At 33.3% G+C, this 26,859-nt stretch overlaps 13 protein-coding genes across 13 annotated transcripts; 7 read left to right on the top strand and 6 right to left on the bottom strand. All coding sequences in view use genetic code 12, as the record gives it.

The window, feature by feature from the left end:
- Window positions 1–1,221: 1,221 nt before the first annotated feature.
- Window positions 1,222–2,040, bottom strand: CTRG_05538 (uncharacterized protein; the record flags this gene model as incomplete). The annotated part of the gene is made up of 1 exon (XM_002551194.1): window positions 1,222–2,040. The coding sequence occupies one exon, from the start codon at window positions 2,038–2,040 to the stop codon at window positions 1,222–1,224; it is 819 nt and encodes a 272-aa protein (XP_002551240.1).
- Window positions 2,041–2,281: 241 nt separating this feature from the next.
- CTRG_05539 (uncharacterized protein) lies at window positions 2,282–3,106 on the bottom strand (the record flags this gene model as incomplete). The annotated part of the gene is made up of 1 exon (XM_002551195.1): window positions 2,282–3,106. The coding sequence occupies one exon, from the start codon at window positions 3,104–3,106 to the stop codon at window positions 2,282–2,284; it is 825 nt and encodes a 274-aa protein (XP_002551241.1).
- Window positions 3,107–3,904: 798 nt separating this feature from the next.
- CTRG_05540 (uncharacterized protein) lies at window positions 3,905–4,792 on the top strand (the record flags this gene model as incomplete). The annotated part of the gene is made up of 1 exon (XM_002551196.1): window positions 3,905–4,792. One exon carries the CDS (start codon window positions 3,905–3,907, stop codon window positions 4,790–4,792), a length of 888 nt encoding a protein of 295 aa, XP_002551242.1.
- A 1,874-nt stretch (window positions 4,793–6,666) lies between these two features.
- On the bottom strand, window positions 6,667–7,239 carry CTRG_05541 (uncharacterized protein; the record flags this gene model as incomplete). The annotated part of the gene is made up of 1 exon (XM_002551197.1): window positions 6,667–7,239. One exon carries the CDS (start codon window positions 7,237–7,239, stop codon window positions 6,667–6,669), a length of 573 nt encoding a protein of 190 aa, XP_002551243.1.
- Window positions 7,240–7,371: 132 nt separating this feature from the next.
- Window positions 7,372–8,271, top strand: CTRG_05542 (diphthine methyl ester synthase; the record flags this gene model as incomplete). The annotated part of the gene is made up of 1 exon (XM_002551198.1): window positions 7,372–8,271. One exon carries the CDS (start codon window positions 7,372–7,374, stop codon window positions 8,269–8,271), a length of 900 nt encoding a protein of 299 aa, XP_002551244.1.
- Window positions 8,272–8,721: 450 nt separating this feature from the next.
- On the bottom strand, window positions 8,722–9,594 carry CTRG_05543 (uncharacterized protein; the record flags this gene model as incomplete). The annotated part of the gene is made up of 1 exon (XM_002551199.1): window positions 8,722–9,594. One exon carries the CDS (start codon window positions 9,592–9,594, stop codon window positions 8,722–8,724), a length of 873 nt encoding a protein of 290 aa, XP_002551245.1.
- A 2,542-nt stretch (window positions 9,595–12,136) lies between these two features.
- CTRG_05544 (uncharacterized protein) lies at window positions 12,137–12,511 on the top strand (the record flags this gene model as incomplete). Its single annotated transcript, XM_002551200.1, has 1 exon — window positions 12,137–12,511. The coding sequence occupies one exon, from the start codon at window positions 12,137–12,139 to the stop codon at window positions 12,509–12,511; it is 375 nt and encodes a 124-aa protein (XP_002551246.1).
- A 3,167-nt stretch (window positions 12,512–15,678) lies between these two features.
- CTRG_05545 (uncharacterized protein) lies at window positions 15,679–16,629 on the bottom strand (the record flags this gene model as incomplete). Its single annotated transcript, XM_002551201.1, has 1 exon — window positions 15,679–16,629. The coding sequence occupies one exon, from the start codon at window positions 16,627–16,629 to the stop codon at window positions 15,679–15,681; it is 951 nt and encodes a 316-aa protein (XP_002551247.1).
- A 1,661-nt stretch (window positions 16,630–18,290) lies between these two features.
- On the top strand, window positions 18,291–19,130 carry CTRG_05546 (methylthioribulose 1-phosphate dehydratase; the record flags this gene model as incomplete). The annotated part of the gene is made up of 1 exon (XM_002551202.1): window positions 18,291–19,130. The coding sequence occupies one exon, from the start codon at window positions 18,291–18,293 to the stop codon at window positions 19,128–19,130; it is 840 nt and encodes a 279-aa protein (XP_002551248.1).
- Window positions 19,131–19,139: 9 nt separating this feature from the next.
- Window positions 19,140–19,436, bottom strand: CTRG_05547 (U4/U6-U5 snRNP complex subunit; the record flags this gene model as incomplete). Its single annotated transcript, XM_002551203.1, has 1 exon — window positions 19,140–19,436. The coding sequence occupies one exon, from the start codon at window positions 19,434–19,436 to the stop codon at window positions 19,140–19,142; it is 297 nt and encodes a 98-aa protein (XP_002551249.1).
- Window positions 19,437–19,732: 296 nt separating this feature from the next.
- CTRG_05548 (uncharacterized protein) lies at window positions 19,733–20,458 on the top strand (the record flags this gene model as incomplete). The annotated part of the gene is made up of 1 exon (XM_002551204.1): window positions 19,733–20,458. The coding sequence occupies one exon, from the start codon at window positions 19,733–19,735 to the stop codon at window positions 20,456–20,458; it is 726 nt and encodes a 241-aa protein (XP_002551250.1).
- A 674-nt stretch (window positions 20,459–21,132) lies between these two features.
- GAP1 (Gap1p) lies at window positions 21,133–22,899 on the top strand (the record flags this gene model as incomplete). The annotated part of the gene is made up of 1 exon (XM_002551205.1): window positions 21,133–22,899. The coding sequence occupies one exon, from the start codon at window positions 21,133–21,135 to the stop codon at window positions 22,897–22,899; it is 1,767 nt and encodes a 588-aa protein (XP_002551251.1).
- A 1,562-nt stretch (window positions 22,900–24,461) lies between these two features.
- Window positions 24,462–26,837, top strand: CTRG_05550 (uncharacterized protein; the record flags this gene model as incomplete). Its single annotated transcript, XM_002551206.1, has 1 exon — window positions 24,462–26,837. The coding sequence occupies one exon, from the start codon at window positions 24,462–24,464 to the stop codon at window positions 26,835–26,837; it is 2,376 nt and encodes a 791-aa protein (XP_002551252.1).
- Window positions 26,838–26,859: the final 22 nt, after the last annotated feature.

Genomic DNA, 26,859 nt, shown 5'->3' on the forward strand with positions numbered 1-26,859 from the left:
TTTCATAACTATACTGTAGTAATAGTTTAATAAACTGGGACAAAAGTATTGTTTAAGGAACCATGTTTGTGGTAATCAAGCAGAACAATGCCCATAGTAAATATGAAAGGTAAAAAAGCAACTAAAATCTCAAAGAAAAACTTTTCGTGTCAGAAAATGACATCATGGATGAGCCTTGGTAGTTTTACTCAGGTACCAACTTTAAAGATAGACAAAAATATATATCTACCCCTCCAGAAATGAATAAACAGAAAGTGTTCTTCAAATTATCATTCTCAAATGTTGAGTTTCGTTATACCAAGAGTGTAGATCGCATTACCTTCAGGAATTTGTTCATCCCGTATTCATTATTCACATGAACTTGTTGCATTTGTTATTTTCTTTTTAAAGTTTCACAACAGAGAGTTAACCAGACGCGGGCTCAAGACATGGTGTGAATGCTTTTTTTTATACTGATATTTTGTGCCTTATTTTCTATTGTTGGTAACTTAATTTCATGGAGGGATTTTTTTTTTTTGATTTTAATTTCGTCGTTAAATCTCGTTAATAATGTTTTATAAATTGAATGCAATATCATACCTCCCCTCTCTGTCTCCTCACATAAGGTTCCAGTCAACTGAGAGTCATGACACACCACTTGTTGTATTTTTCAAGGCGTTGATGCAAGCGTTTGTTTCAAAAGTTTGGTGCCTGAAAATGGCGTTTTCTTCGTCGCGTTCTTTTTTTTTAGACGAGTGAAGGTTTGGCAATATGTAATACTTCGACTTTGAACCACATGTGAATAAACGACTTGGATCTGATACAGGGGCAAAAGAATAGGGGAAATTCTTCTCTAAACTAAATAATGGATTTTTTTTTTGAAGTTGGTGTTCCCCTTACTAAAGTTTTAGATTGTTTATACTTTCATTATTTTGTCTTTTTTTTATTGCAATAGATTCTATTTTGTTTACATTTTCATTGGCATGTTTGATCTTTCCGTTGATTTGCCGATCATTTACCCCATTTGTACTATTGTCGATCTTGAATAGAGTCAATATTTACGGATCGTTCTTTTGGTATTGTTATCTTTATGATCTGCCTCTTGTTGACCAATAGCGTTCCAGTTCAAGCCAGACCACTGGAATCAATAAATGCCAAAAGAGGTCGATCAAGGAACTACAATGACTATTGGACAAGTCAACTAGAGATATACTATATTTACTGTAGCTATTTAATGAATATTTATACATATATATTGGAGAGAGTTTTCTTAGCATCTTTGGTAATAACATCACCATGAACCATTATTATGTTTTCATAATCCCATTGATTTATCAATGCAATGATTTCTTTTGTCTTTTCTGGATGATTTTTAGTCTTTTGTAATCTATTCATAAGATATCTTCCTACTTTACTTTCAGGTTGTAAATATCTGGAAAAGAATGACCAACCTCCATGAGGATTAAAACCTTTTGGGAATCCCAATTCTGGGGAATATTGTTCCAAAACATGTTCACCACTAGTTGTACCCGGAACACCCAAATTAAAGATAAAATCAGCCAAAAGGATAGATTTAGTGGATTTTTCATATACCACCAATTCTCTATTTTTGTGGTACGAATTGTAAATCAACTCAAAGTTATCAACAATAGATGCATCAGTGATTCCTAATGAATCCCAACCAGAGCTTTTGATAATTTTCATAGCATTTTCATTAGTTAATGGGAAATCAATTGCACATCTCAGGGTATTCTCTGGTCCAATCAATTTCACATCTGGATAAGCTTCTCTGTATGATTCAGCAGATAAGTTATGCTCGATATTGATGACGAATATATACTTGACTGTATATGGTTCACTAGTCAATTTAGCAATAGAACTTTCAAAGACTTCTTTGTTGTAAGGAATTGGAGACCAAATGATAATATCACCTTGGAAATGGAAAATCACCATTCTTGCACCAACATTCAATTTATCAAAAATTGAAAATGGACATGATACTGTCAAAACATTTGGTGAGATTTTCTTGGTAACAACTCTCAAAGGAACTGGATAACCCATTTTGATTTATTGTTGTTCTGTAGTTATTGAATAAAAAGAAGAACTAAAAGTCATCTTGAATCCAAATTCTGAAAAAAAAAAATAGTCATGATGATGACGGTGATGATCAAGATGATTTTAACACGATGTTCGCGGAGATATGCCCTATCTCCGATATACTTTGGCCTGATCAATTTTTTTTTTCTTCGTTTTCTTGGCCGTGAAATTTCAGTTGACTATACACGAAAAACATACAACTATTTCAAACATAACCAGTAAATAATTTCTTCCAGCTTGCTTGTGCATCCTTTTCAACAACATTACCGTGATTCATGACGAGGGTTTGGAAGTCCCAATTGTTGTCAATACTTTTGATTACATTCTTACCTTGTTCAGTTTTAGTGCCAGCCATGTAATTGGCAAGATAGCGACAAACACAAGAATCTGGTTGACAATATCTAGTAATGAAAGAACCCCATCCATGTGGATTATATCCTTTTGGGAAACCAGTTTCAGGTGAATATTGTTCTAAAGTGACTTTTCCAGTAGTTGTTCCAGGAACTCCTAAATTCATAAACAAATCACCAACAAACATTGTCTTGGAAGTATTATCAAGCAACAATACATCATGAACCATGTGTTTACCCATGTATATCAATTCCAAATTTTTCATAAATGGATCAGGAATATTCAATTCATCTTGCCACATCGAACCTTTAATTATTTGGTCTTCAATTCTAGCAGTTAATGGATAATCGATTTTGCAATTATTCTTTAATTTGCAATTCTCTCCAGCAATAACTTTACATCCAAATTTTTCTTTATATTCATGAGAATATAAATTGTGTTCATCATTGGAGGCAATTAAATATTTGAGTTCGTATTCAGGAACGGTGTCCTTGTTGAATAGTAACATCAATGCTTGATTAAACACATCTTCGTCATATGGTATTGGTGAATAAAGCACCACGTTATTATTGAAATTGATTAATGACATCCTTGCTCCAAGATTAAAGCAACGCATAATCTTATACGGAATACTAACAGTGACAGTATTGTCATTTAACTTTCTAATTGACGCCTTCATTGGGTTAGGAAATAGTCGATAGAAAGAAAAGAGGAAAAGAAAAAATTGTGAAATTTACCAATGAATATTTCAACAGAAAGTGGCAATAAATACTTGTAGTAAATTTCAAGGGGTTTCGTAATAAAGCGGAGTATTCAAAACAAAATAGAATGTAAATAAAAGAACAAATCAGTCATTAAATTGCGTTGAAAAATAATATCGACAAGGGTTGTGGATATGCAATTTCATGCATATTTGTTTCAGATAATCTTGTTCCCTAGAAGGATTCACTTTACTATGACAGGGGACTAGTTGCCCGTTGTATGAATATACTCTCGCCATCCAATGCTGTGAAGTTTGAGCGTGTTGAGTTTGGCATTGCAAGTGGACGAAACGTACCTTACGTTTAGCATCCGTTCCGTTTTTACTCTGTTATCTCCGTATTATGTAATATATATATAGAACAGCGATAAACAGATAAAGAAGATTTTTTAAGAAAATAGTTGCAAATGTAACATGCTTACAAGTCGCTTGTAATCAAGGGAGCTTTTGCAGTAGACCCCACAATAATATCTAGCCTTCTACATAGTATGAATCTCCTTGCCGAGATAGAACGGAGTTCGTAATCAATTAAGGTTGCATTGGGTTCAAAGCTGTTACATTCTCACATACATTTTTGTTCGCTTGTTATCAGTTAATTATTTTTTCATTTCACCCACCAGATCCCCCACAAGTATGGTTTATGAAATATAAATAAACAAGAAATCACCCAAAACTTGTTGGAGAATTGTTTCCTGTACAACAACTTTACCATTCATTATGCCTACTCCTATTAGTCACAAGTACCACGACGACATTGAAGAAAATGGGTTCGTTGTTATCAGAAATCTTCTTTCCCCAGAAGAGATTGAAAAATATCTTGAAGCTTCTGAAAAGTTGGTAGAATATGCTCGAGCTGGTCACTGGTCTGCCGTTAGAACTACTGATAAACAATTTCCACCTTGGCCAAAGAATTTCAGTCCAAACATTTGGGGCATTTCTGGATTATTGCATCCTGATTTAGGTGAATTATCTACTCCATTTCACGACTTTTATGGCGATGAGAAATTATTAGCAATTGTTTGTGATATCTTACAAGTTGACAAATCCCAATTATCAATGGAATTATTAAACATGTTGATTAACCCATTGACTGATTTTGAATTGGATTGGCATAGAGATACTATAAAACCAGAAGCTACTCCTGAAGAAGAAGCCAATGATCTTTTGAAATTTCCTTATGCTGGTGCTCAATTTAACTTGGCTTTAACGGAAGATAGTTGTTTGATTGCTATTCCAGGCTCCCATAATCGTTTACGTACTCAAGAAGAAAGAGAAAAGACTGTTGATGCAACTAAGCGTAAAGAATACATTACCGGTCAAACAGTAGTTGATTTACATCCTGGTGATATTGTTTTTTACAATAATAATATTTTGCATCGTGCTAAATACTCTTGCAAGCAAAAGAGATTAACGTTACATGGATCATATGGTAATGCTGAGCAAGGTAAATCAAGAGCCAAGGGTATATTGCAACATGGTGTCGCTGAATGGTTGCCAAGATTGGATACCGAAGGTAATGAAAACCTAACCATGATGAAAGAAAAACTCTCCTCTTTAGTTAAAGAATTTGAAGGTGTTGAGTTAGGTTACGCTTTAGATGGTTGAATATATTAGTTGAAGTTTATTGTCTCTATTTCAATGATATTGAATTTTGTCTGAGATTAATAGGTAGTATTTCTGATTACCAAATTATAACAGGAACATTAAATAAAATAACATCTCTTTCATAAGATAAAAATCAATGTTTCTATTGTTGTTCTCATAAATTCAATCTTTGGGGTTAAAACATTTTGTACTAATTTGTAGATCACACAAGAAATTGAAACAAATGGTGGGGGCAAGATCAGAAGGTATATCAAACCACAACCCGATGTTCCTCGAGAAGACGAAAAAGATTTGGATAGTGAGTAAGCAATATATATATAGTGTACATTATATGATTAATTTTTGACAGCTATTGCAGTATTCTTGGCATAATACCCCTGAAAAGTTCATAGAAATATTATTTTGTTACCTTTTTACCCCTGTGTCACTGAAAAACATTTTCCTCTTGAAAGTGAACAAAGTGCACTACCAATCATTCGTCTTGAATAGCGCTTAAAACATACAATTCTTGAAACTACTGTTTGAGCAGAAACCTAACCTATGATTAGATTAATTCACCGTAAATGCCCATAGATAACATATCACAAATGACAATGTTAAGCAGCATTCACAAGATTACACTTGTGATGAGTAATAGTCTGGAGACATTCACTTAGAACAAGCGAATATATAAGGATAGAGGATAAAACCTCAATTCACAATAAAACACTAATTTATATTCTAATTTGCCTAATTCTCCATAAACTGAAATTTCCCATGATTGGGGGAAATTCAATCCTTTATAAACTTATTCAAATATAGTATAACCGAAATAAAATCAAACAGAACAGGGAATTCCGCTATGTCGTGTATAAGTTCCAAAACAACAGAAAACATTTTCTGGCACGACACCCTGATTTTTTCTTTTTTGGGTAAGGAGAGATGTAAATAGAAGCGACGTGTATTCTCCTCCATCACAAAAGAAAGAATGCCAGCTTCAGACAAATTTTCACTTTTTGTTAGATCTATCTCTTTTTTACTTTTTGCTTTTCTGTTTGCTAAGGGCTAATATCAAAGTCAAAATGAGTTTCTTCAGAAGTTTACCATTGTTTGTGATGACACCGATCATGGCAGTTGTATCGGTGCCATATGTCTGGGCCTGGGGGTTAGTATTGCCAAAGCCAGTATATGAGAAATTTTATTATCATTTTAATGAAAGTCAAGAGGTTATTATTCGCTATTACCTCGATGATGACAGTGACTATGGTGGTGATGATTCTGACAGCAAAGTATGATATGGTTGATGGCAATAGACCATTAAGTTTATCCGAGACAATAACAACTGGTTTTGAGAGGTACAAAGGTAATACAGCACATTTTATGTGGTTGCTATGGACAAGCATAGAAATTCATTACCAATAACTGTTTCTATTCTAATATTATATCATTTCTTGAAGTTTCATATATTTTCTTCAACTTTTTTTAAAAAAGCATGGAAATAATTCATGGTTTGAGTGATTTATCCCGGTATGTAAGATGCAAATTCACTTTGATAATGTTTAAATGTTAAAACTCAAGTACTCCGCCATGAAGGGTGTTACATGTGAAGATTTAATTGAAGGCAAGTTGTCGTTACCTATCTTGCATTGTTTAAGAACTACAAAGAATTCTCCAGTTCACGAAATCCTATACAATCATCATACAAGCAGTGAGCGCACCAAACAAACAGTCTTGATTGACCAATGTTTGAAATTCATGAAGACCAACTCGAGGTCATTACAGTACACGTTGGACTTGATCAAGAATTTCGAATCCAAGATTAAGACGATGTTGGAGAAGTACCCCAACCTGGAAAACTCAGCGTTGATGAAGATCATCGATCGCTTGTGTGATCTCTAAACTAACGACAAGTCGCTCTTCAATGTTTCAGCAAAGAAAAAGTCAATTTCGTTGGCATCGGAATAATTTGGTAATTCAACGGTGCTGTTATAAAAATCAGCTGGGATGGAAAATCTCTTCAGTTCGTATTCTAAGTTTTTGGGTGCCAAGTTATGGATCAACGGTATATCAATGGTATTCAGGGACAAGTTTTGGTTTATAATTTTTAATAGTTCAGGGTAAGTATGTTTTAATTGTACTTTGTTTTCAAATGATTTTGTTGTAGTTTCTTGCAAATGTGGCGGGAGGTCTGTCGATGGAGAATACGACTGTTTAGGGGTCTTTTCCGAACTGCCCAAAGAGCTATACTGGGGACGTTTGGGGTGATTCGGAGGAGGCTGGATCTTCTTTACCACACGCCGGCGTGATCTTCTCTTGCATTTCGCTCTCTTGGGAGGTATATCATTTTCAACCCCTTTTGCTAGTATTTCATTGTATCGTTGAAGGTCCCGCTGGTATTCTAGTTCCTTCTTCTTTAGTCTTTCTTTGGTCTGTTGGGTTCTTCGTTGGGTATCATGTTTCGTCTTCATGATGTGGTGTTGCTGATGAGATGAAGTCGAGGGACAAAAAAAAATATCCAGAGCTGAAAAATTTCATCCATCGCTCATTTTCCTTATCATACAACCACCTCCACCGCCACCACTACTACCACCACCACCACCATGTTATATCTTATTGGATTGGGATTGTCGTACGAAAGCGACATCACTGTCAGAGGATTGGAAACCGTGAAGAAATGTAAAAGAGTCTACCTTGAAGCCTACACATCCATTTTGATGGCTGCCAACAAGGAATCCCTTGAGTCATTTTACGGAAGAGAAGTTATTCTTGCCGACAGAGAGTTAGTTGAAACCGGGTCTGATGATATCTTAAAGGATGCCGACACCGAGGACATTGCATTTTTGGTTGTTGGTGATCCGTTCGGTGCCACCACCCATACCGACTTGGTGATCAGAGCCCGTGAGCTTGGCATCCAGGTCGAGACCATCCACAATGCCTCTGTCATGAATGCAGTTGGTGCCTGTGGATTGCAATTGTACAATTTCGGACAAACCGTGTCGTTGGTGTTCTTCACCGACTCCTGGAAGCCAGACTCGTTCTACCCGAAGATCATGGAGAACAGGAAAATCGGATTGCACACATTGTTGTTGTTGGACATCAAGGTCAAGGAGCAGAGTATTGAAAACATGGCTCGTGGAAGATTGATCTACGAACCACCAAGATACATGGACATTGCCACCGCCTGTCAACAATTGTTGGAGATTGAAGAGGCCAGACAAGAACAAGCATACACACCAAACACCCCGTGTGTGGCTATTTCAAGATTGGGATCACCAACACAAACATTCAAGGCGGGTACTTTACAAGAGCTCAGTGAGTATGACTCCGGCGAACCGTTGCATTCATTGGTTATGCTTGGAAGACAAGTTCATGACTTGGAGTTGGAATACTTGTACCAATTTGTTGACGACAAGGAGAAGTTCAAGCAAATGGTGGAGCAAGACCAAGAGTTTTTCAAACCACCGCCATATGTTCCTCCAGAAGAAGACGATAGTGAGTAAGTCATATATATCTAGTGTACGTTAGACGTGGAATTTTGTCTGTATATTTTCAGGTCTGTATATAATACAAAGCATTAGAGAAAAGTTACCATTAATTGTTGTCTATTGTGCTTATTTAAATATATATCACTTGGTTAAGTTTTTTTAGAATCATTTTAATGGGTTAACTTGGTATATTGTCGAGAAATGGTAATTTCATTTATCTGATAATATATCTAGGTTTCGTCGAGCTTTTATAAATTTAATAAAGTCTAAGAATAGTATATTTCCACTAATAGTAAAATTCTAGATTTCCAGCAATATGAAATCCTGAATAGGTTTTGTCAACCTGGTTCAATTTGAAATATCAATAGTGAAACACCTTAACCATCTTGGCCACGTTACTATGGGTTGACTCGAAACAAATGAATATGTATTGAGCATATTTATTTTATAGATCTTCTTAAGGTTTTACAAGTCTAAAAAGTCCCCGTTCAAATAAATTTCCATTTCATAATCTGGTTGAAACTCGGTATATAACGTCTCTGGATCAGCGGCTTTATATTCACAATATGCAGCTTCTTCGTCTCCAATAAGTTTCAACTTTTCACCCGGCAACAAAGCGGCCTGTGCTGCTAATTGTACCTGACAAGACTTTTCCATCAAAGTGAACAAATAAGTAGCTTCGTCAACTGTGCTTCCCACAGTCAACAAACCATGATTTTGCAATATGGCACCTTTTCCATTTCCAATTGCTTCGGCAATTCTAAACCCTTCCTCAGCTTCCAAAGCAACTCCACCAAAATCTTGGTATACAGAATGACTCTTATAGAATGTACATACGTCTTGGTTAATCATATCCAATGGTTTACCAATCGCAGACCAAGCTTTACCATAAGTAGAATGGGTATGGCAAGCAGCGTGAACATCTGGTCTGGCTGCATGTAAGGCACTATGAATAACAAAACCAGCAGCATTAATAGCAGTTTGTGCACCATCTGGTAAAATGTTGCCAGCATGATCAACATGAACTAAGTCACTTGCCTTAATTAAACCGAAATGTTTACCTAATGGATTTATCCAAAAAGTATTTGGGTCCACTGGATCACGTATAGAAATATGACCTGCAGTTCCTTCGGTATATCCTTTTCTTGCAAACACTCTGAATGCTCCTGCCATGTGTTCCAAAGCCCATTTACGTTCTTGATATTTATCAGTGAATGTAGGTTTTTGGTAAGCATGATCCATTCCTTTAGCAATGTTCTGGGTTCCTCTTTCTCCAAAATCATACCCTCTGGCAGTCGAGATAGTAGAGCTTTCTTCTTTAGTACTAGCTGGTGACATGATGAATAATTATTGATTGTGATTTGTAGTTGATAATATGGTTTATAACAAATGAAGAATGGGTGCAACTTATATACTTCCCTCTGCAATTTTTCATTGTTCATGTGGTGAACCACAAATTGCTTTTTTTTTTAGTTTGGACAAATTTGCGACACATATTTCCAGTTTGGGAAATATTAAGCGACAGACAATTCCAATAGCGTTCATCCAATTTGCCGAAGCGACAAAAAAAAAGATGCAGTGCAAATGTGGCGGGAAGTAATTTAAAAGTTTGCTAAGGCGGTAGATCCAGAAATCAGGGCCAAATGGAGTACTAAAAAAAATTAAATTGAATCACTCTTATCTTTACGGTATTCCTAATCAAAAAACTATTACCAATAGAACTTCGATTACATTCTAATGAGTCTAAAAATTGAAAAAAAAAAAATTAACAAAAGGTGTATCCTATTTTAATTTGTAGATGATAAAAGTGATTTGCAGATTTGGTCCCAAGTTGTGAAAATTTCAAGGGATAGTCCTTGAAAGACCATCTTTCGACGTAGATAGGTCGACAAGCCTACAATTTTACACGAGAATTATGGCGAAAAAATTTCAAAATCCTAAAATGAGCATCAAATAATGAAAATACTATGAAATATACAATTGGCCAAGCCAAGTACCATATTCCACAAAACCTGTGTTGGAAACAATGATAGAAGACTATATTGGACCAATAATAACCACTCAAATATTCTACAGTGAAAATATATGGTTAATTCAAATCCTAAACAACTAGAAACAGACTATTTGTTACATTTTGTATGGCGAAAAGAGATTTAAGTGATTTTTGGAGATTTTTCGTGCGAGAGCCGATATTAATTTCACGGGAATAAAACACTTGAGATCCTGATGAACCCCTTTGGAAAGACTGGATGCTCTAAAAACAATAAAACCAAAATGAAAATAATATAGACATGGTTATATGTACATTAATATTTCAATTAAACCATTTTCAACGAGGTCAGACTCATATTTATTGACTTATTTAGCAAAATGATAATTCCCGATAAAAAAAAGATTGTTTGATTTTTGAAGAGTAAGGTTTGATAGATAACTCCACCAGTTTTCATTGTATTGGCTCAGAAGTTAGTGTGACAGTAATAAATACTGATACAAATAACATCATGTTGTTCAAACAACGAGAATCGAGCCAGAATTGGTAGTTCTAGAGAAACATATGCAACTTCATGAAGTATCTTTAGTTTGCAAAATAAGCAAATTAATTCCCTGTCGTCGCATTTTTGGAAATTTCCATAAAATTAATGAAGTTTCTTATTTTCCACCTTTTGGCAACCTTTGGGCAACCTTATGACGTTGCCACTTTTCAGCAACATAATGAAGTTTTCAACAAACTTAAAAGACTACCGCGATTTCTCAATTTTGGTTATTTTCAAAAGACTCTCGCAACTTTATAAATACACCAATTTTTCCAAAATCTTGCAACAACAATTGGCTAGTAATAACTTTCATCATATTTTTGTTATTTGAAAACACGAAAAAGCGGCAAATACAATAATATCGATAAATAATATATTGGAATACCATGAACACTCGGATAGACTATCATTATATATAAAATAGTGACAAATATACATCAGCGGCAATTAATGAGACTATACTGTATCGGTATAAAAATCCAGTATATACTTCATTCTTCAAAGAAGTGAACTATAAGTGGATTTGAAAGAAAAAATTTACCATTTGAATAAGCTATCAGTAGTCAATGGTTTGAAATGAATCAACATTACAAATACTTGCAGATTAAAATTTGTTATTAGTTATGCTCAAAATATAGTTCATTATCGACGTACAGATATCGCGGATTTGTAAATTTAGGTCCATGGTTCATACGGAAGAAACTGCAGAAGAAAAAAGAAGAAAGAATTCAAATATCACAAGGAATGAAAGATATAATATATAAATCAGCTGCTGTTCCATTGTCTACCCATATTAATACTTAATATCATCATCTATTGTGTTATTCTTCTATTATATAATCGAGTTGAATGCATAAAACCCACAATGGATCATGTTTCCAACAAATACAACTGAAAACAAACGAATTGCTATATTTTGTATGGGAAAAGAGATTCAAGCGATTTTTGGAGATTTTTTCGTGCGTCAATCAATTTGAAAATCACGGGAATAAACCACTTGAGTTGCTGATGAACCCCTTTGGAAGCACTAGATAGTCTAAAACCTGGAAATTGAATATAATAATAGTATATACGTGATGAAATTTACATTAACATTCCAATGAATACAATTTCAACGGTCTGGATAGTGCAATTAGTGACTTATTTAGAAAAATTATAATTCCCGATAAAAAAAAGATACTTTCAAATTCCAAGAGTAAGATTGATAGATAACTCCTCCAATACTTAGTCGATCAATTCAGAATGAACTTATATAGGATAAATTACCACCCCAAATCATATACCATTTTCAAAATTGCAAAAATCCCGCTAGAAGAGACAAATGTTTCAAATCGTGGAACATTTGCATGTCGCACTGTGACGACCATAGGAAACAGAAATATGAATGCTACTTTTTCCAAGAACATCCAAATGTTCCTCAAATTTGGAACATACAGATCTATGGATCTATGGAAAGGACATTTATGTCTATGGATGTATGGACGGAATATTCGAATATACGGATATATGGAGGGAAAATTTGTACATACAAATGCGCACCAAATCAGGAACATACAAATCAATGGTTTAATGGATGGAACATTGTGATGCACAGATATATGGCGCAATCACTAGAACATATAGATGTACAACAAAAAGTGACATTGAAAAATATGGTTTCAAGGATGGAATATTTGAATATACATATATATGGTTTCACTTTTTGGAATGTAGATTTATAAGTTACCGCCATCAAATTCATGGATATAATCTACTGTTATATGTCTTTCCTTATTCAGAATTCTGTCAAATAGATTATCTTGATTGATTTGGATTAAATTCAAATGGATTATAAAATATATGTCAAAAGGAAATGTTCAAGAGTGTCTAAAATGCATTTATTTTTTCTGTATCATTGCAAAAATATGAACTATACTCGCAACATAACAAATTTACTAATCCGATTCACTCAATAGAGGAGTTTCATCTGATCATAATTCTAAGTAGAAAACTTTATTTGCTTCGATTAATTGTTTTAGAATGTTCATATTTATAGTGATTTCTATCATTATTCACTTCTATTTAATCTAACTTATCAAAACTATAACAGTTGTTACATTTTGTATGAAGAAATAAGATTCAAGTCAACTTTCATGTCTGAACTAAAATCAAAATCACGGAAATAAGTCAATTGAAATCACAGTGAATTCATTTGGAAACACTATATACACCAATATTGTGAATGATCAATATTTAAGTTCCTTAAAATAATGGTAAACATATGAATATAATGAAGATATAATTTTTAACAGGTTTAATAGAACAATTATTAATAAATTTATACAAATCATACTTCCCGATAAATAAAAAAGGTGTGGTAGCACTGAGCATACAAAAGCAAAACAATAATATCTACACAAATATATAAAAAAAATCAACTATAAAAGGACAAAAAAACAGTTTGCAAATAAAAAATCTTTTTATAATACTTTCTTTTCTTTTCCTTTCTTCTCTTCTTTCATCAACAATTAGTATCAATCACTTTATATATGATATCAGTTTTAGCAAGTAAGTATCAATTGATGTGTTTTATTCATGGCAGCAAATACTAACTCCAATATAAGAAACCACAGCCCATTGCCCATTACAAGTTTACCAAGAATCAAAGGCTATATCTTTTCCATCCCTTGTTCTTATATGTTCCCTCAATAGTTGTTATTTGTGCTACTTGGTTAAGTCATTGTAAACAAAGTCACCAACTGGTAGCTCTTTTAGTATGATGCACAAACATAAGAAGAACCTTCCAAATAAGATAGCAAATTGGGAACACATGTTATCTTGAACCTTATAAGAGGGATCAACATATACAAAAAAGGGACGATGTTGATTAGTGAAGGTTCTTCAAAAGATAGTGACTGGTCATCACTATTTTTCAAAGCTACTTATTGCGATAGGCTAGTTCTCTATCCCGATGATTAGTAGTGGTGGTTTAGTACCAACCACACACTTGTAGAGGACCAGGTAATTGGGGGCCAAAATTGATCAGTCCCTTTCCCTCCTGGTTCATCCTCTATCTATTCTCCCTTGGGCCAGTAGGGGGACGCGATATGGCAACTCAAGAAGAGGGCCATGGTCGGGCTGGGTCGGCCCCACACATACACACGTGGGCCCAGTTCGACCCTCTCCTTTAATTAGGAGAGGTAGTACGTGGGGAGAGGGGAGGAGCCAACCCTTCATCATTTGGTTCTTTCCACCACTTCCATATTTGTCATGTCGTCGAACAGGGACATGGGAGAAAACTGAATGCTTCCTAAAGAAACCCTAATAATGGTCCAAATTGAGCGTAAATATCTATAATTAGCAAAAGAACCATGTTTAAAAATGAATATGTTAATAATTATTCAACTGTTGAAAGAATTGTCAGGAATTAAGCAATAAAGCCCATGAGTTAAAAGTAAACCCAACACATATGAGACCATAAACGAGATTAGAAGCTTTAAATGGACATAATCGTTATTAAAATAAGGTAAATTCAACTGAAAGTCAGCAAAAACAATGTAATAAAGTTTGTAAACAGCTCTAAAATAATGGAAATCGATAAAATAAATATACCCCAGATAAATTAAACCACTACATGGTGTTAAAAATTCATTAAACCAATGAAACTACTGTAACTTGTTGTACATACTTAAGTTCGTAGACGCTTCACCAGACGATTATATGGATAAATTATTTAATCTTGAAACGGAAACAAGGACCATTCATTTATAATATGCAGAACGACGAATATTGCAGATTTATAGAACGAAATAACTCTTATAAAAATGCAGATAATGAAATATACACTTGACTTTACCCGTTTAGGAAAGTGGCTCAAGAAAATGTGTGGTTTTAATCGTTTCTCTATCACACGACGGCCACGAAAACAACAAAAAAAATCAGTGTAAGAGTATAACACACTGTCCTTGCAAAGTGAAGAGGTACTATAATGACACTGAAGAAGAATAAGTTAATCCTGAAAAAGTAGTATCAACTTTTGATGATTGTGATGCTGTTCTTACCACTAGAATCTTTCATTGTTCTTGAACCTCATGGATAATAGACTTTCCCCAATGTGTGATTCATCTTACCACTTGACAGTCACAGTAACAGGAACTGCAGGTCTAGAATATTACCAAACCCCATAGACAACTCATAAGTATACTGTGTACTGGATTTTGCTAAATTTTTGAATGGGAGAACTTGATGTGTTGTAGTGGAAATTGAATCACTAATTGACACAATGGTCGAATTCAAATACAAGGTCATTCAAGAAGCTATACTTACTTTTAGGGTCACTTTTTGCTTCCAATGCATCGTTCCAGAGACGTATCAAAATTAAAGATACGCTATGATGAATATTAATAACCATTACATCTGGATTTGTGTTTCCTATATTTTTTGTATTGGGATGAATAATTGCTTGTGATGGTACAATCTGGTAGTCAAGCGATGATTTCCAATGTGTTTACGAAGTTTTATGCAATAAGGTAATCTACAAATTCTTCTTTTAGATACTTCATTGTGAAATCTCGATATTCCATCCATAAGGAAGGTAGATATATTCAGTTACTGGAAGCTATTGAACTATTGGGTAACTGGCTTCAAGAGACAAGTTAGGAGCTTTTACACATATCTAGGGAATCCCCTTCCTCCCTGGTGAATAATTAGTCGTTTTGTAACATTGGAGAGATGCTCCAGATTAGATATTGTTGGATGAGCGTTAAAAATTAATCGTGAATAAAGAAGAGAAGAATAATGAAGAGAGGAATAATAAGGATAAATTCATGTTTATTTATTGCAAATATATAAAGCATTATGCAAATAATTTAGCGTCATCATTGATTTAGCATCATCATTAATTTGACAATTATTGATTACCATTTTTGGATTTATTAGCAATTTTTACATATTTCTCACATGCTTCTTTAGTTTTATCATCACTTTGTGCAACACCATCTTCAATATACTTTACTACTCTTGGAATAACCTCATCAAGTTTTCTGACTAACTCTAAATCACTTTTTCTTTGAGCCCAGATTCGTTTAGCTTTATTTCTTTTTGATCTTTGAACTTTATATTTTTTAAGATCTTTTTGTACTGACTTTAATTTCAATTGAGTGAGATTATGAATCTTTTGATGGATTCGGGAATATGCAACTGGGTGCTTATATTTATATTGATCTTTGAAATTATTAGAATGTTCCCCTTTCAACTTTAAGTTTATTTCATAGAAACTAAAATTCGTACTTTTCCTGAACATGTGAGACACTTTTAGGCAACAGTAGGGAACCTCATGGGAGTAACAGCACCTAAAAAAGATGCTGCTACAAAGTGTAGTTTCAGTTTCATGAACTGCTTCCTCCCTCACTGTTAAGCCAAGTGACTCGCAAACCAAAAGCACGAATTTTATAACGTCATCCACATTTTCGCTAGTGATTGAAATACATTGGGAAATTAATTCTAAGCCAAAAAAAGACAAGATCAATTGTTTGATGTAGTTTGATGTTGTTGGTTCTACTTGGTTCAGTTCTTGTTCTTTAATTGGGGTGGATTCATTATCATTATTATCATCATCATCAATGGATTCATTGGCGCCATTTTGCAAATCATTTAAATCATTGGTTTTATTGACTATACGATGATAATCTTTATTGGTTTCATCATCGCCAAAAGTAATCTTGCTGCAATTTTGCAACTCAACCAAATCACTGGTATTTTCAATGGTGTCATCATTTCCAGATTGGGATGATTGAATATTAGCTGTGATATCCATTGATTGACTGTCGTCGTTATCAGAACTGAGCCCGTTAGATGACATTGTTTGATGATTTTAATCAATTTAAGGGTTGAATCACAGAAAATACCCGCCAACAAATTACTGCGAATAATCTTTTTATCTTTGGAAGTTCTCATTGTAGTGAAGATTAGTACCAAATCCGAAGTCGTGTATTGTTGCCCAAAATGGTAAACGGATTAATGGCTGCCTCTTCATCCCTCTTCATCCCTCTACACCTGATCCTCTCCACTAGGACTTCTGTATCCTTTACGTAGATTATGTCCTATACAGTATGTTGATAATTGAGTCGTTGATTTACTGATAAAATAGCGCAGATAAGCAGAAACCACGTGATTTATGTTTCGTGCTTCTGCTCACGTGGCAATGTCACAGAACCGACTTCAGTTCTCAACTTCAATCTTTTATTTGGGAAATGACTCCAATATTTCAATGTGAATTTATATATCAATACTGATCTAATTTGGATATAATCCACTGATTTATTTTATGTAAGTTTTATTCCAAAACAGATCTCTAGTGTAGATAATTGAGCATGGGTTAGTAGGAGTCTTATAATTAAACAAGTATCCAAAGAGTTTTGCAACCAAAATTAGAACCAAAATTCCCATTCATTCTTGAGGTATATTCTACGCTGGTGGTAATTTATTAGAGATTGTAGAACTACATTATGGTTTATAGTTGAAATGATATATAAAATAAAAATAAAAATAATACATATATTAATCAAATTAAAATGCTAGAAATTGTGGAAACAAAGGTTAGTAGTTAGGTAAAAACCGTTAGGGCACAAACTGCACATTATTAAATCAAAGATGTCATATTCCAAAAAACACAACAGTTGCATAAATAAATGCCAAACAAAAAATTATTAATCTCTGGTTCGTTGTACAATTATTCAAAAAGAAGAAAAAGGAAAAAGTGAATGATAATTTTTTTATTTTTTGTTGGTTGTCTGCTCTATTTATAGTTGACTAATTTGGCTGCAGAAAAAAACAGAACTCCCCCCCCCCCCCCCTTGTCAATCTGGGTTGCAACTTTTAATGTTATTCTTTTATAGAAAAAGAGTACAAATATCTATATCCCTCTGAATATGTTACTGATTAATACTTATGATTGGCAATCAATTCTAGTAAACATGTAGCAAGTTGAAAGTTATAATATCTGATGTGGCAGGGATCAATTAAAGCTTGATTTACTACTGATAAATGCTAGCTTTCAATTGTGGTTGAATGGTTATATATAAATGCACCAGAGAATATTGTTCACCTCTCTAATAATATATCTAACTTCTTAAATAATAATGGAGTACAATGTTTAAGTATAGTAAATTATGTTGGCTGATGTTATTGAAGAACCTAGAGGGGGGATACATAGTAAAACCACCGGTTCTCCCATAGATCATCAACTATATAACTGTATGGTCATACAATCCATCAGTGAAAGCAAAACCTTCCATCATTAAATATGATTCCTAATTGAAACAAGAATAGTAAAGTTGAGCTGTTATCAGTAGTTTTTAATTTACTCCACACTTCTGTTTTGTTTTTTTTTTTTTCGAAAAAAAACAGAGCCCCCACGTGAACACAAGCACACTCATTATCAAATCATGAAAATTTTTTCTTTCAATCTAATATACTCATTCTAGATACCATTACAATCATACTCTATCTATTCAAATCAATATGTCTGCTCCATGTCATTGTAAGCATGCTGAAGAATTAACTGATACATTTTCATCATCATCATTATCTTATACTAATGGCAAACTTTCAGTTTTGTCACCTGAATTACAAGCTGAATTCCAAGATCCCAATCATCCTGCAAATTTGATTTGTGAATTATGTCGTTTATTTTATGATAATAATTGGGTTACTGGTACTGGAGGTGGTATTTCCATAAGAGATGTTGATGGACCAAATCCAAATTTAGTTTATATTGCTCCTTCTGGAGTTCAAAAGGAAAGAATTCAACCTTGGGAAATGTTCTTAGTTGAATTACCTGATGAGAGAATAATTCGTACTCCCAATGACATTCCTAAGGAATTAACTAAATCTTATAAATATAAGCCCAGTGCATGTACTCCATTATTTATTAGTTGTTATACAATGAGAGATGCTGGTGCATGTATTCATACCCATTCACAACATGCTGTAATGATGACTTTATTTTTGGAAAATGAAAAAGAATTCTCCATTAGTCACATTGAACAAATTAAAGCATTACCTAAATTAAAATATAATGAAGAAACTAAAAAAATTGAAAAAATCGGTAGTATGGAGTATTATGATAAATTAGTTATTCCGATTATTGAAAATACTCCACATGAAGAAGATTTAACTGATTCTTTACAGGAAGCAATCAAAAATTATCCTGGTGCCAGTGCTGTTTTAGTTAGAAGACATGGGATTTATGTTTGGGGTGAAACTGTTTGGAAAGCTAAAGTTTATAATGAAGCTATTGATTATTTATTGGAATTAGCTGTGAAAATGAAGCTTGCAGGTATTCCTTTAGTTAAAGAATAAAATGAAATTCTATTTTAGTGGATTTTTTGTAGTTTTCAATGGTTGACCTTTTAACGTCATCCAATTGATTGTTTTATACAACTCATCACTGATTTCTCCAATACATACAACTTCATTACCACGCATTATATACACACCTAATGGAATTTCCTGGTTGTCTTCTTCCTCCTCTTCATCCTCCGGGGAATTTATTATTCGTTCGATACAATTGCTTAGTATAATATTTGTTGATTTATCATACCCTTCTAGTATGCCTTCAAAAAATCTTGCATCAGTTGTTATCACGTGTACTTTTTCTAAACCCATGAATTGTTAGTAATCAATCATTAAATTTAGTTAAAATATATCTATAGCAATACATACTATCCATGAATTCCTTAAGTTCAGACATTGTTGATAAGATCTAATGGTGTTTGCCAGCCCAAGGTATTTGTTTCTCCGTGTTTGTAGTGGTTTTTTATTTTTTTTTTTCCCAATAGATTTTTTTTGTCCCTAAGACAGCACGATAGACAGACTCAGATCGACAACCAATATAAAAACATGCGGGAAAGAAAAAGTGTGCTGCAAAAATAACATTATTGAGACAGCAAAACTATACAACCATGACATTGGAACAAGATACTGATTTGTCTAGTGAAGGTGAATCATTTTCTACGACTTTTACCACTGGACAGAAGTATAATAATCAAGATAAATCAAATATATTAATTCTGCGTGCTGCAAGGTTAGAACTTGAATCAATTACTTTGAAACAAGCCATGGATGATGCTGTTAAAAAACTTCAAGAATTATCTGTTGCAAATATCACTACGCTTGTTGAACAAGTATCCCAAATTCAAAAAGATGTAACAATATTGAAAACTGCTAATAAACCTGATCAAACTACTATTGACAGTGCTACCACAGAATTTGCAAATATAAGAAATGCTATTACAATGTACTGTTCAAGTTATAATAACCAATCTAACAATGTACTTGATGAAATGAGAGGAATGAGACTATCTACTGAGGACCAATTGAATAAAATGTTTAATATAATAGGAAACACCCAGCTGTTGTTAAATCATTTCTGTTTAAATCAACAATTACTAGAAGAAAAAATAGATCAACAACGGCTGAATTATGAAAATCTAAAATATCAAATCATGGCACAGAATAAAGATATTCTGGAGATTAGACAATTCTTACAATTATTAGTTCCTAGAATCATCAGCATAGAAGCTTTCAATAAATCGTTAGTTGATAGAACAACTCCTGCTACGGCTGATGTTGTTTCTCCGATTAAAAATGTTCCGAAAAAGGCATGCAAAAGAAGGAAAATTATTTAAGGCTGGTATATGTTATACTCCATAAACGGAAATCATGACCGATGAGATGGTGCGTTTCTTTTTTTTTTTTTTTTTTTCTTTTTTGCTTCCAATTTTGGTACCACCGAGTACCGGAGAAAGCGACTTTGGCGAGTGAGAGAATGAGCGGGACTTGGAAGTGCGTCGCGGAGTGCGAAGCATTTCTTTTCTTTTTTTTTTTTTTTTGGCTTGGCTGCTCTTTCAATTTTGCGCTTCACGGCAAACTGGTTGCTATTTTTTGCCGTCAACTGAGACATGCTAAAAAAATTCACCATCTCAAGGCATTCAGTTGTTTCCTTAGAAATGAAATGTAACACTAAGTTCCAAGGTAAGGTATCCACGTGACAAATGGATTTCAAAGGGCTTCTGGAGAGAAAATTTATGACTCATATTTCAACTTTGCCTTTTCGCAACATTATAAAAATCTTTTAGTTGCCCTTTATGACAGAATATTTACTTGAAAAGAAACTGCAAGGTGTAACAAAATGCTTTAGAAGCCGAATCCATATGGAGTGATCATCACATTATGGAGATTCATTTCTCTACAATATGTATATATACCTAACGAAATAATCCCATTTGAAAAATCCCACTTCTCTCTTTCCTTTTTCTTTTAGGCTTGTATTTCATCTTTCATCAACTCATCTTATATCATCATGTCGTCATCATCGCGAACACTTAAAAAAGAGAATGAAGAATCTTATCTTCAACTCCGTGCAACTACTTCAGGTGATAATAATCAAGAAACTTCTCGTAAAGGAGCATGGCATTCTATAATTGATTCATTCAAAAGAGCAGAACCTAATGAATCCCTTCAAGAAATAAATGCAGAAGGTAGAGAACTTACAGATATTGAAAAAATCAATATTAATACAGCAAATACACAATTAAAAAAAGGATTAGCTGATCGTCATTTACAAATGATTGCCTTGGGTTCATCTATTGGTACTGGTTTATTTGTTGGATCAGGTGGTGCTTTAGCTAATAGTGGACCTGGTGGTTTAATTATTTCTTATGGTATTTCTGCCATTGCTGTTTTTTTAACTATGCAAGGTTTGGGTGAAATGGCTTCTTCATTCCCAATGTCTGGTGGGTTCCTGACATATTGTAGTAAATTTATACATCCATCTGTTGGTTTTGCAATTGGTTGGAATTATTTCATGCAATTTTTTGTTCTTTTACCGTTGGAATTAGTTGCTGGTGCAATTACTATTAAATATTGGAATTCTGATATCAATTCAGATGTGTTTGTTATTATTTTCTGGTTTGTTGTTTTACTTATTACTTTATTAGGTGTCAAATGGTATGGTGAAGCGGAACTTATATTTTGTCTTGTTAAAATTGTTGCAGTTGTTGGATTTATCATTTTGGGAATTGTTTTAATCTGTGGTGGAGGTCCAACCCATGAATTTATTGGAGGAAAATACTGGAATACACCAGGTCCTTTTAATAACGGAGCTCAAGGTACATTTTCAACTTTAGTTACTGCAGCTTTCAGTTTTGGTGGTACTGAAATGATTGCCTTAACTGCTAGTGAAGCTGCTTCAATTAGAGCATTACCAAAAGCTATCAAACAAGTTTTCTGGAGAATTGTTATTTTCTATTTTGGTTCAATTATCATGATTGCCACTTTGGTTCCTTATAATGATAAAAGATTATTGGGTAGTTCAAGTGTCGATGTCACTGCATCTCCATTCACTATTGCTATTGTCAATGGTGGTATTAAAGGATTACCAAGTGTTATCAATGCCGTTATTTTAATTTCTGTCTTGTCTGTTGGTAATGCTTCTGTTTATGCTACTTCCAGAACATTGAACTCCTTGGCTGAACAAGGTATGGCTCCTAAATGGACAGGTTATATTGATAGAGCCGGTAGACCATTATTTGCTATTCTTATTACTAATATTTTTGGTTTGTTTGCATTAATTGCCACTGATAATGATAAACAAGTTGAAGCATTTAATTGGTTATTGGCTCTTTCTGGTCTTTCTTCAGTGTTTACTTGGTTGAGTATCAATGTTTCTCATCTTAGATTTAGAAGAGCTATGCGTGTTCAAAATAGATCATTGGATGAATTGCCATTTATTGCTCAAAGTGGTGAATGGGGTTCATATGTTGGTTCAGCTATTAATGTTTTCTTTTTGGGTGCACAATTTTATGTTTCTTTATTCCCAGTTGGATCTTCACCAAATGCTTATGATTTCTTTTTGGGTTATTTGGGATTCCCAGTTATTGTTCTTTCATGGATTGGTTATAATATTTGGAAAAATGATTGGTCATTATATATTAAAGCTAAAGATATTGATGTTGATACTGGTAGAGTTAATATTGACATTGATGTCTTACAACAAGAAAAAGCTGAAGAGAAAGCTAGACTTGCTGAAAGTCCATTTTATATTAGATTTTACAAATTCTGGTGTTAAAAAAAGATTTTTCATGAGTATAGGTTTATGCATTTAGTATGATTTTTTTTTAGAGTTTTTTATTTAGTTAATTTGTTTTATTATGTACATTAATTATAGATGATGATTATCATGAGTATTTCTACTTTGGGAAGAATTGGTTGAGGTATAGGTCTTGTTGTAATGACAAATGTAAGAAGATAATTAGAAATCCGCCACAATCTGACCTACAGATTTATTTCCCACCTATAAATTCACAAAATACGATATGGGTTAAAAAAAAAAACAGTAACATCCATGCAAGATGACATACATCACCTAAACCAATAACCATTTACATTTAGAAAAAGTGGGCTGGTTGAAAAATAACAAAGTTTCAAACCACATGGTGATAATTAACTACCCGTGAGTTAATTATTATTATTATTCATAAGTTAAATCACCCTTAGACCAATAATTGCTTATTATTGTTTATAAATTCGGCTATTGTTTATCAACTAATTAAATGAAAAAGCAAGGGAAAGTTTTTTTTTTCTTTGGAGGGAACATGCATAAGGAATTAAAACATGAACCCTTTTTTTTGGTTTCTTGTTCTTGCTCTTGGATGCTATTAGCAATAATTCTCTTGACGATAAGATAATTCTTCTATTCATATTATTCTCTAAATAATTGACACATATTCATTAATTCTGTGCATTTACTAATCACCGTTTGACCCATTGTTGATTACCAAAAGTGTGTTTAAATTAAGCCATGGCTCGGTGGTCAGGCCAAGTCAACTGTAGACAATAAAAGCTGGAAGATGTGATTAACTTTTATTAACTTTCTGTACAAATTGAGTTCTCCTTATTGAATTTCATATGTAAATTACAAACCACATGCATTGATTATTATTTATCAACTGGCGGTATAATGCTGGTCATAATGGTGGTGCTAGTGGTACAAGTACCGGCTGCCATAGGAGGAAAGGAGAGAGAGACAAGACCAAATTTAGTGTTACTGGCGTTTAGTTTCTGATTTAGTGCTACAATCTAAAAATGGGTGTAAAAAAACGGATTACCCAATTTGGACAGAACATAAACAGAATTAAGTTTGTGCTGAATTCTCTGTTTATTTTTAGACGATGATTTCATACGCACTGGTGGTAATCGTAGTCTTAGTAGTAGTACTGGTCGTGGTGGTGGTGGTATTGGATCTGCTAGGATGCCAATAAAGTGGATAACAATACAAAACACACAAGAGGGAATGTTTAAACTTTTTGAACATTCTCTTTAGGGAAAGCCATGTGTTTGTCTGTGTGGTGAATTTCATCCCCCAAGTACGATAAACTCAGATGCATTTGGTTAATTTCCAATTAAACTAAAAATCTAATAACACTAAACAAAAAAATTTTTGTTGAAAATTCATTTCAGTAGGATTTTTTTTTATATATATATAAATATAAATCAAGCAGAAATTGTTGATGAGTGGGAAATCAAATAAATAAACAATTTTAAAAAAAAATTATATACACCTTACTTTCTTTTGGTTCTGCTTTTCCTATTCGATTATTATCTTTTTATATTTATATTTTTTTCAGTATCATGAGTTTAAACAAAATACCAATTCCTGATTTACAGTCGATTCAATCAATGTCAAATCCACAATCTCCTCAAATTACAGAATCTTCTGAAATTTCACAACATCCAACCTCACATTCAAAAGATTCAATATTACCTCCAAGTAATTTAACAGATATAGAATCTATTGATGATTATAATGCAAGTTTAAAACCAAATCGTAATACTTCTGTATCATCCAATAATCACCATTCCCAAATGACTAGTTCATCAGCTTATGATTCAAATTCAGAAATTAATCATTATCCTTCAGATCAAGAAAATCATCCATTATTATTATCAAATTCAAATAATTCAAGTAGAGAAGCTATTCCTGTGAAAATTAAATTATCTCAATTACCAAATACTTCATCTTCATCATTATTAATTAGTAGAAATGCTCCAAGACAGAAGAGTGTTCAACTGTCACCAGTTTCAACTAAACTGATTAATGTCTTGGGACGTGATAAATCTAATAATGAACCAGAAATTGAAGTAACTGCAGAACCAATATCTTCGTCTTCTTCTTCTGCTGTTGGTCAAGTGCCTTCTAGTTTTCCACACAAGAGAAATAAATCATTGACTACCCCACAAGCCTTCACACCTCCACCAATTCCTAATTTTGAATCGCCAAACTTTTCCCATAAGAAAAGAGAAAGCACCATGTCTAATTTTTCTCATTACTCCGGTATGATTGCAGAATATGATGCGGTTCCAATGACAGTGAAAAGATCAAGCATTTCAAATATTAAATACATTGATGGTAATAGCAAATCAAGATCTGCTGATACTACACGAAGTTCAGAAAGAGAATTAATTGATTCTAGTCGAGAATTAGGCAATAGTACACATGACGATGATATTACTGATGAAGAAGATCAAAGTTCAATAGTGTTAGGTAAGTTACCAACTACTTCAATTCATAGTAGTGATGATAGTGACGCTCATAAGAAAATAACTAATCCTGATAAAAGTTTTACCACTAATATTGAAGGAAGTATACCTGCAAGATCACCAAGAAGACCTACTTCAATGGTTGCTTCAAATTTCAATATTGATGATATATATCAGCAGCAACAACAACAACATCAAGAAGAAGAACAAGATCGAGAGCATCAAAAAGCAAGATCACTACCAGAACATAATGAAGGAATTCGAGATGTTTCTGGTGTTCAAGATGGTAGAAGACAAAGTTTTGTTGATGACAATAAAAGAAGATCAATTCAGATCAATGATGGATTAGAGAAATTAATGTTGGATGCATCAAGTTTAAATAGCGAACCTGATTTACCAAATCATCAACAAGATGAAGAAGATCCAAGAGGTATTGCAAGTCCAGGTAGCACATATATTGGAAAAGCATATGGTATAACTTATACAGATACTAATAGTGAAGAAGTTACTCCAAAATATGATCCAATTACAAATGATCCATTAGATAAAATTTCAAGTCATGATAATGATACAAAATCATTACGTTCAAGTAGTAGTGTTAGAACGACACAGTCAAACTTACCACCAAGACCAAAACCAGATGACATTATTAAAGCAAGAAAAATATCAAGTAATTTACAACAACAAGAACAACTTAAACGACAACAACGTCAATATTCAGGTAATCTGGATCATGAATCTTCTAAATTACGTGAAATTCAAGCACCTAATAATGATAATAGAAATCATTCAATACAGGATTATAAATCTCATGATGTAAATATTTATAATGATCAAAATGATGATTCAAGAATAATTAGTGAAAATATTAGAACTAGAGAAGTGCCTAGAGGTAAAGTACAAGATTTTAAAAATAAACATCGTACTGGAATAATAGGAGATATTGATTCTGATTTTAATACATCTCCACAAAATCCTCAATTTCCACTTCATCATCATCAGAGTCAATCAGGACATTTAGAAAACAATACATCATTTCAACAAGAACATCAACCACAACATCAGAAGAATATTATAGTTGATGATGAAGGTTATTATGATATTGATGAACCTATATTGATGAAACAACCTTCTAGTAGAGCTAAATCAGTTAAAAAATCAATTAAAAGACCATCTGGTTCAACAAGAAGGAAAAAGAAAACTACAAAAGGCACTAAGAATAGTAATAGTGATTTACGTCCATTTAATTATTCAACTTTGATTTCTTTATTAGAATCAATGAATGGAACTATAATTGGTGAAGAATTTAACAACTTGGATATTCCTATAAAGGAAAAACAATTGATTGAAAAAATTATTGATAGTTTGAGTAGGTTAACAAGTGATATGATTATTGATCAAACTAGATATGATGTTGGCATTGAAAGATTAGAAAAATGCCTTAGAGCTTTAGAAGGATTCTTATAAATAATTACTATATGTAAATAAT

The sequence above is a fragment of the Candida tropicalis genome, assembly GCF_000006335.3.
Source record: "Candida tropicalis MYA-3404 genomic scaffold supercont3.8, whole genome shotgun sequence".
Taxonomy (NCBI): domain Eukaryota; kingdom Fungi; phylum Ascomycota; class Pichiomycetes; order Serinales; family Debaryomycetaceae; genus Candida; species Candida tropicalis.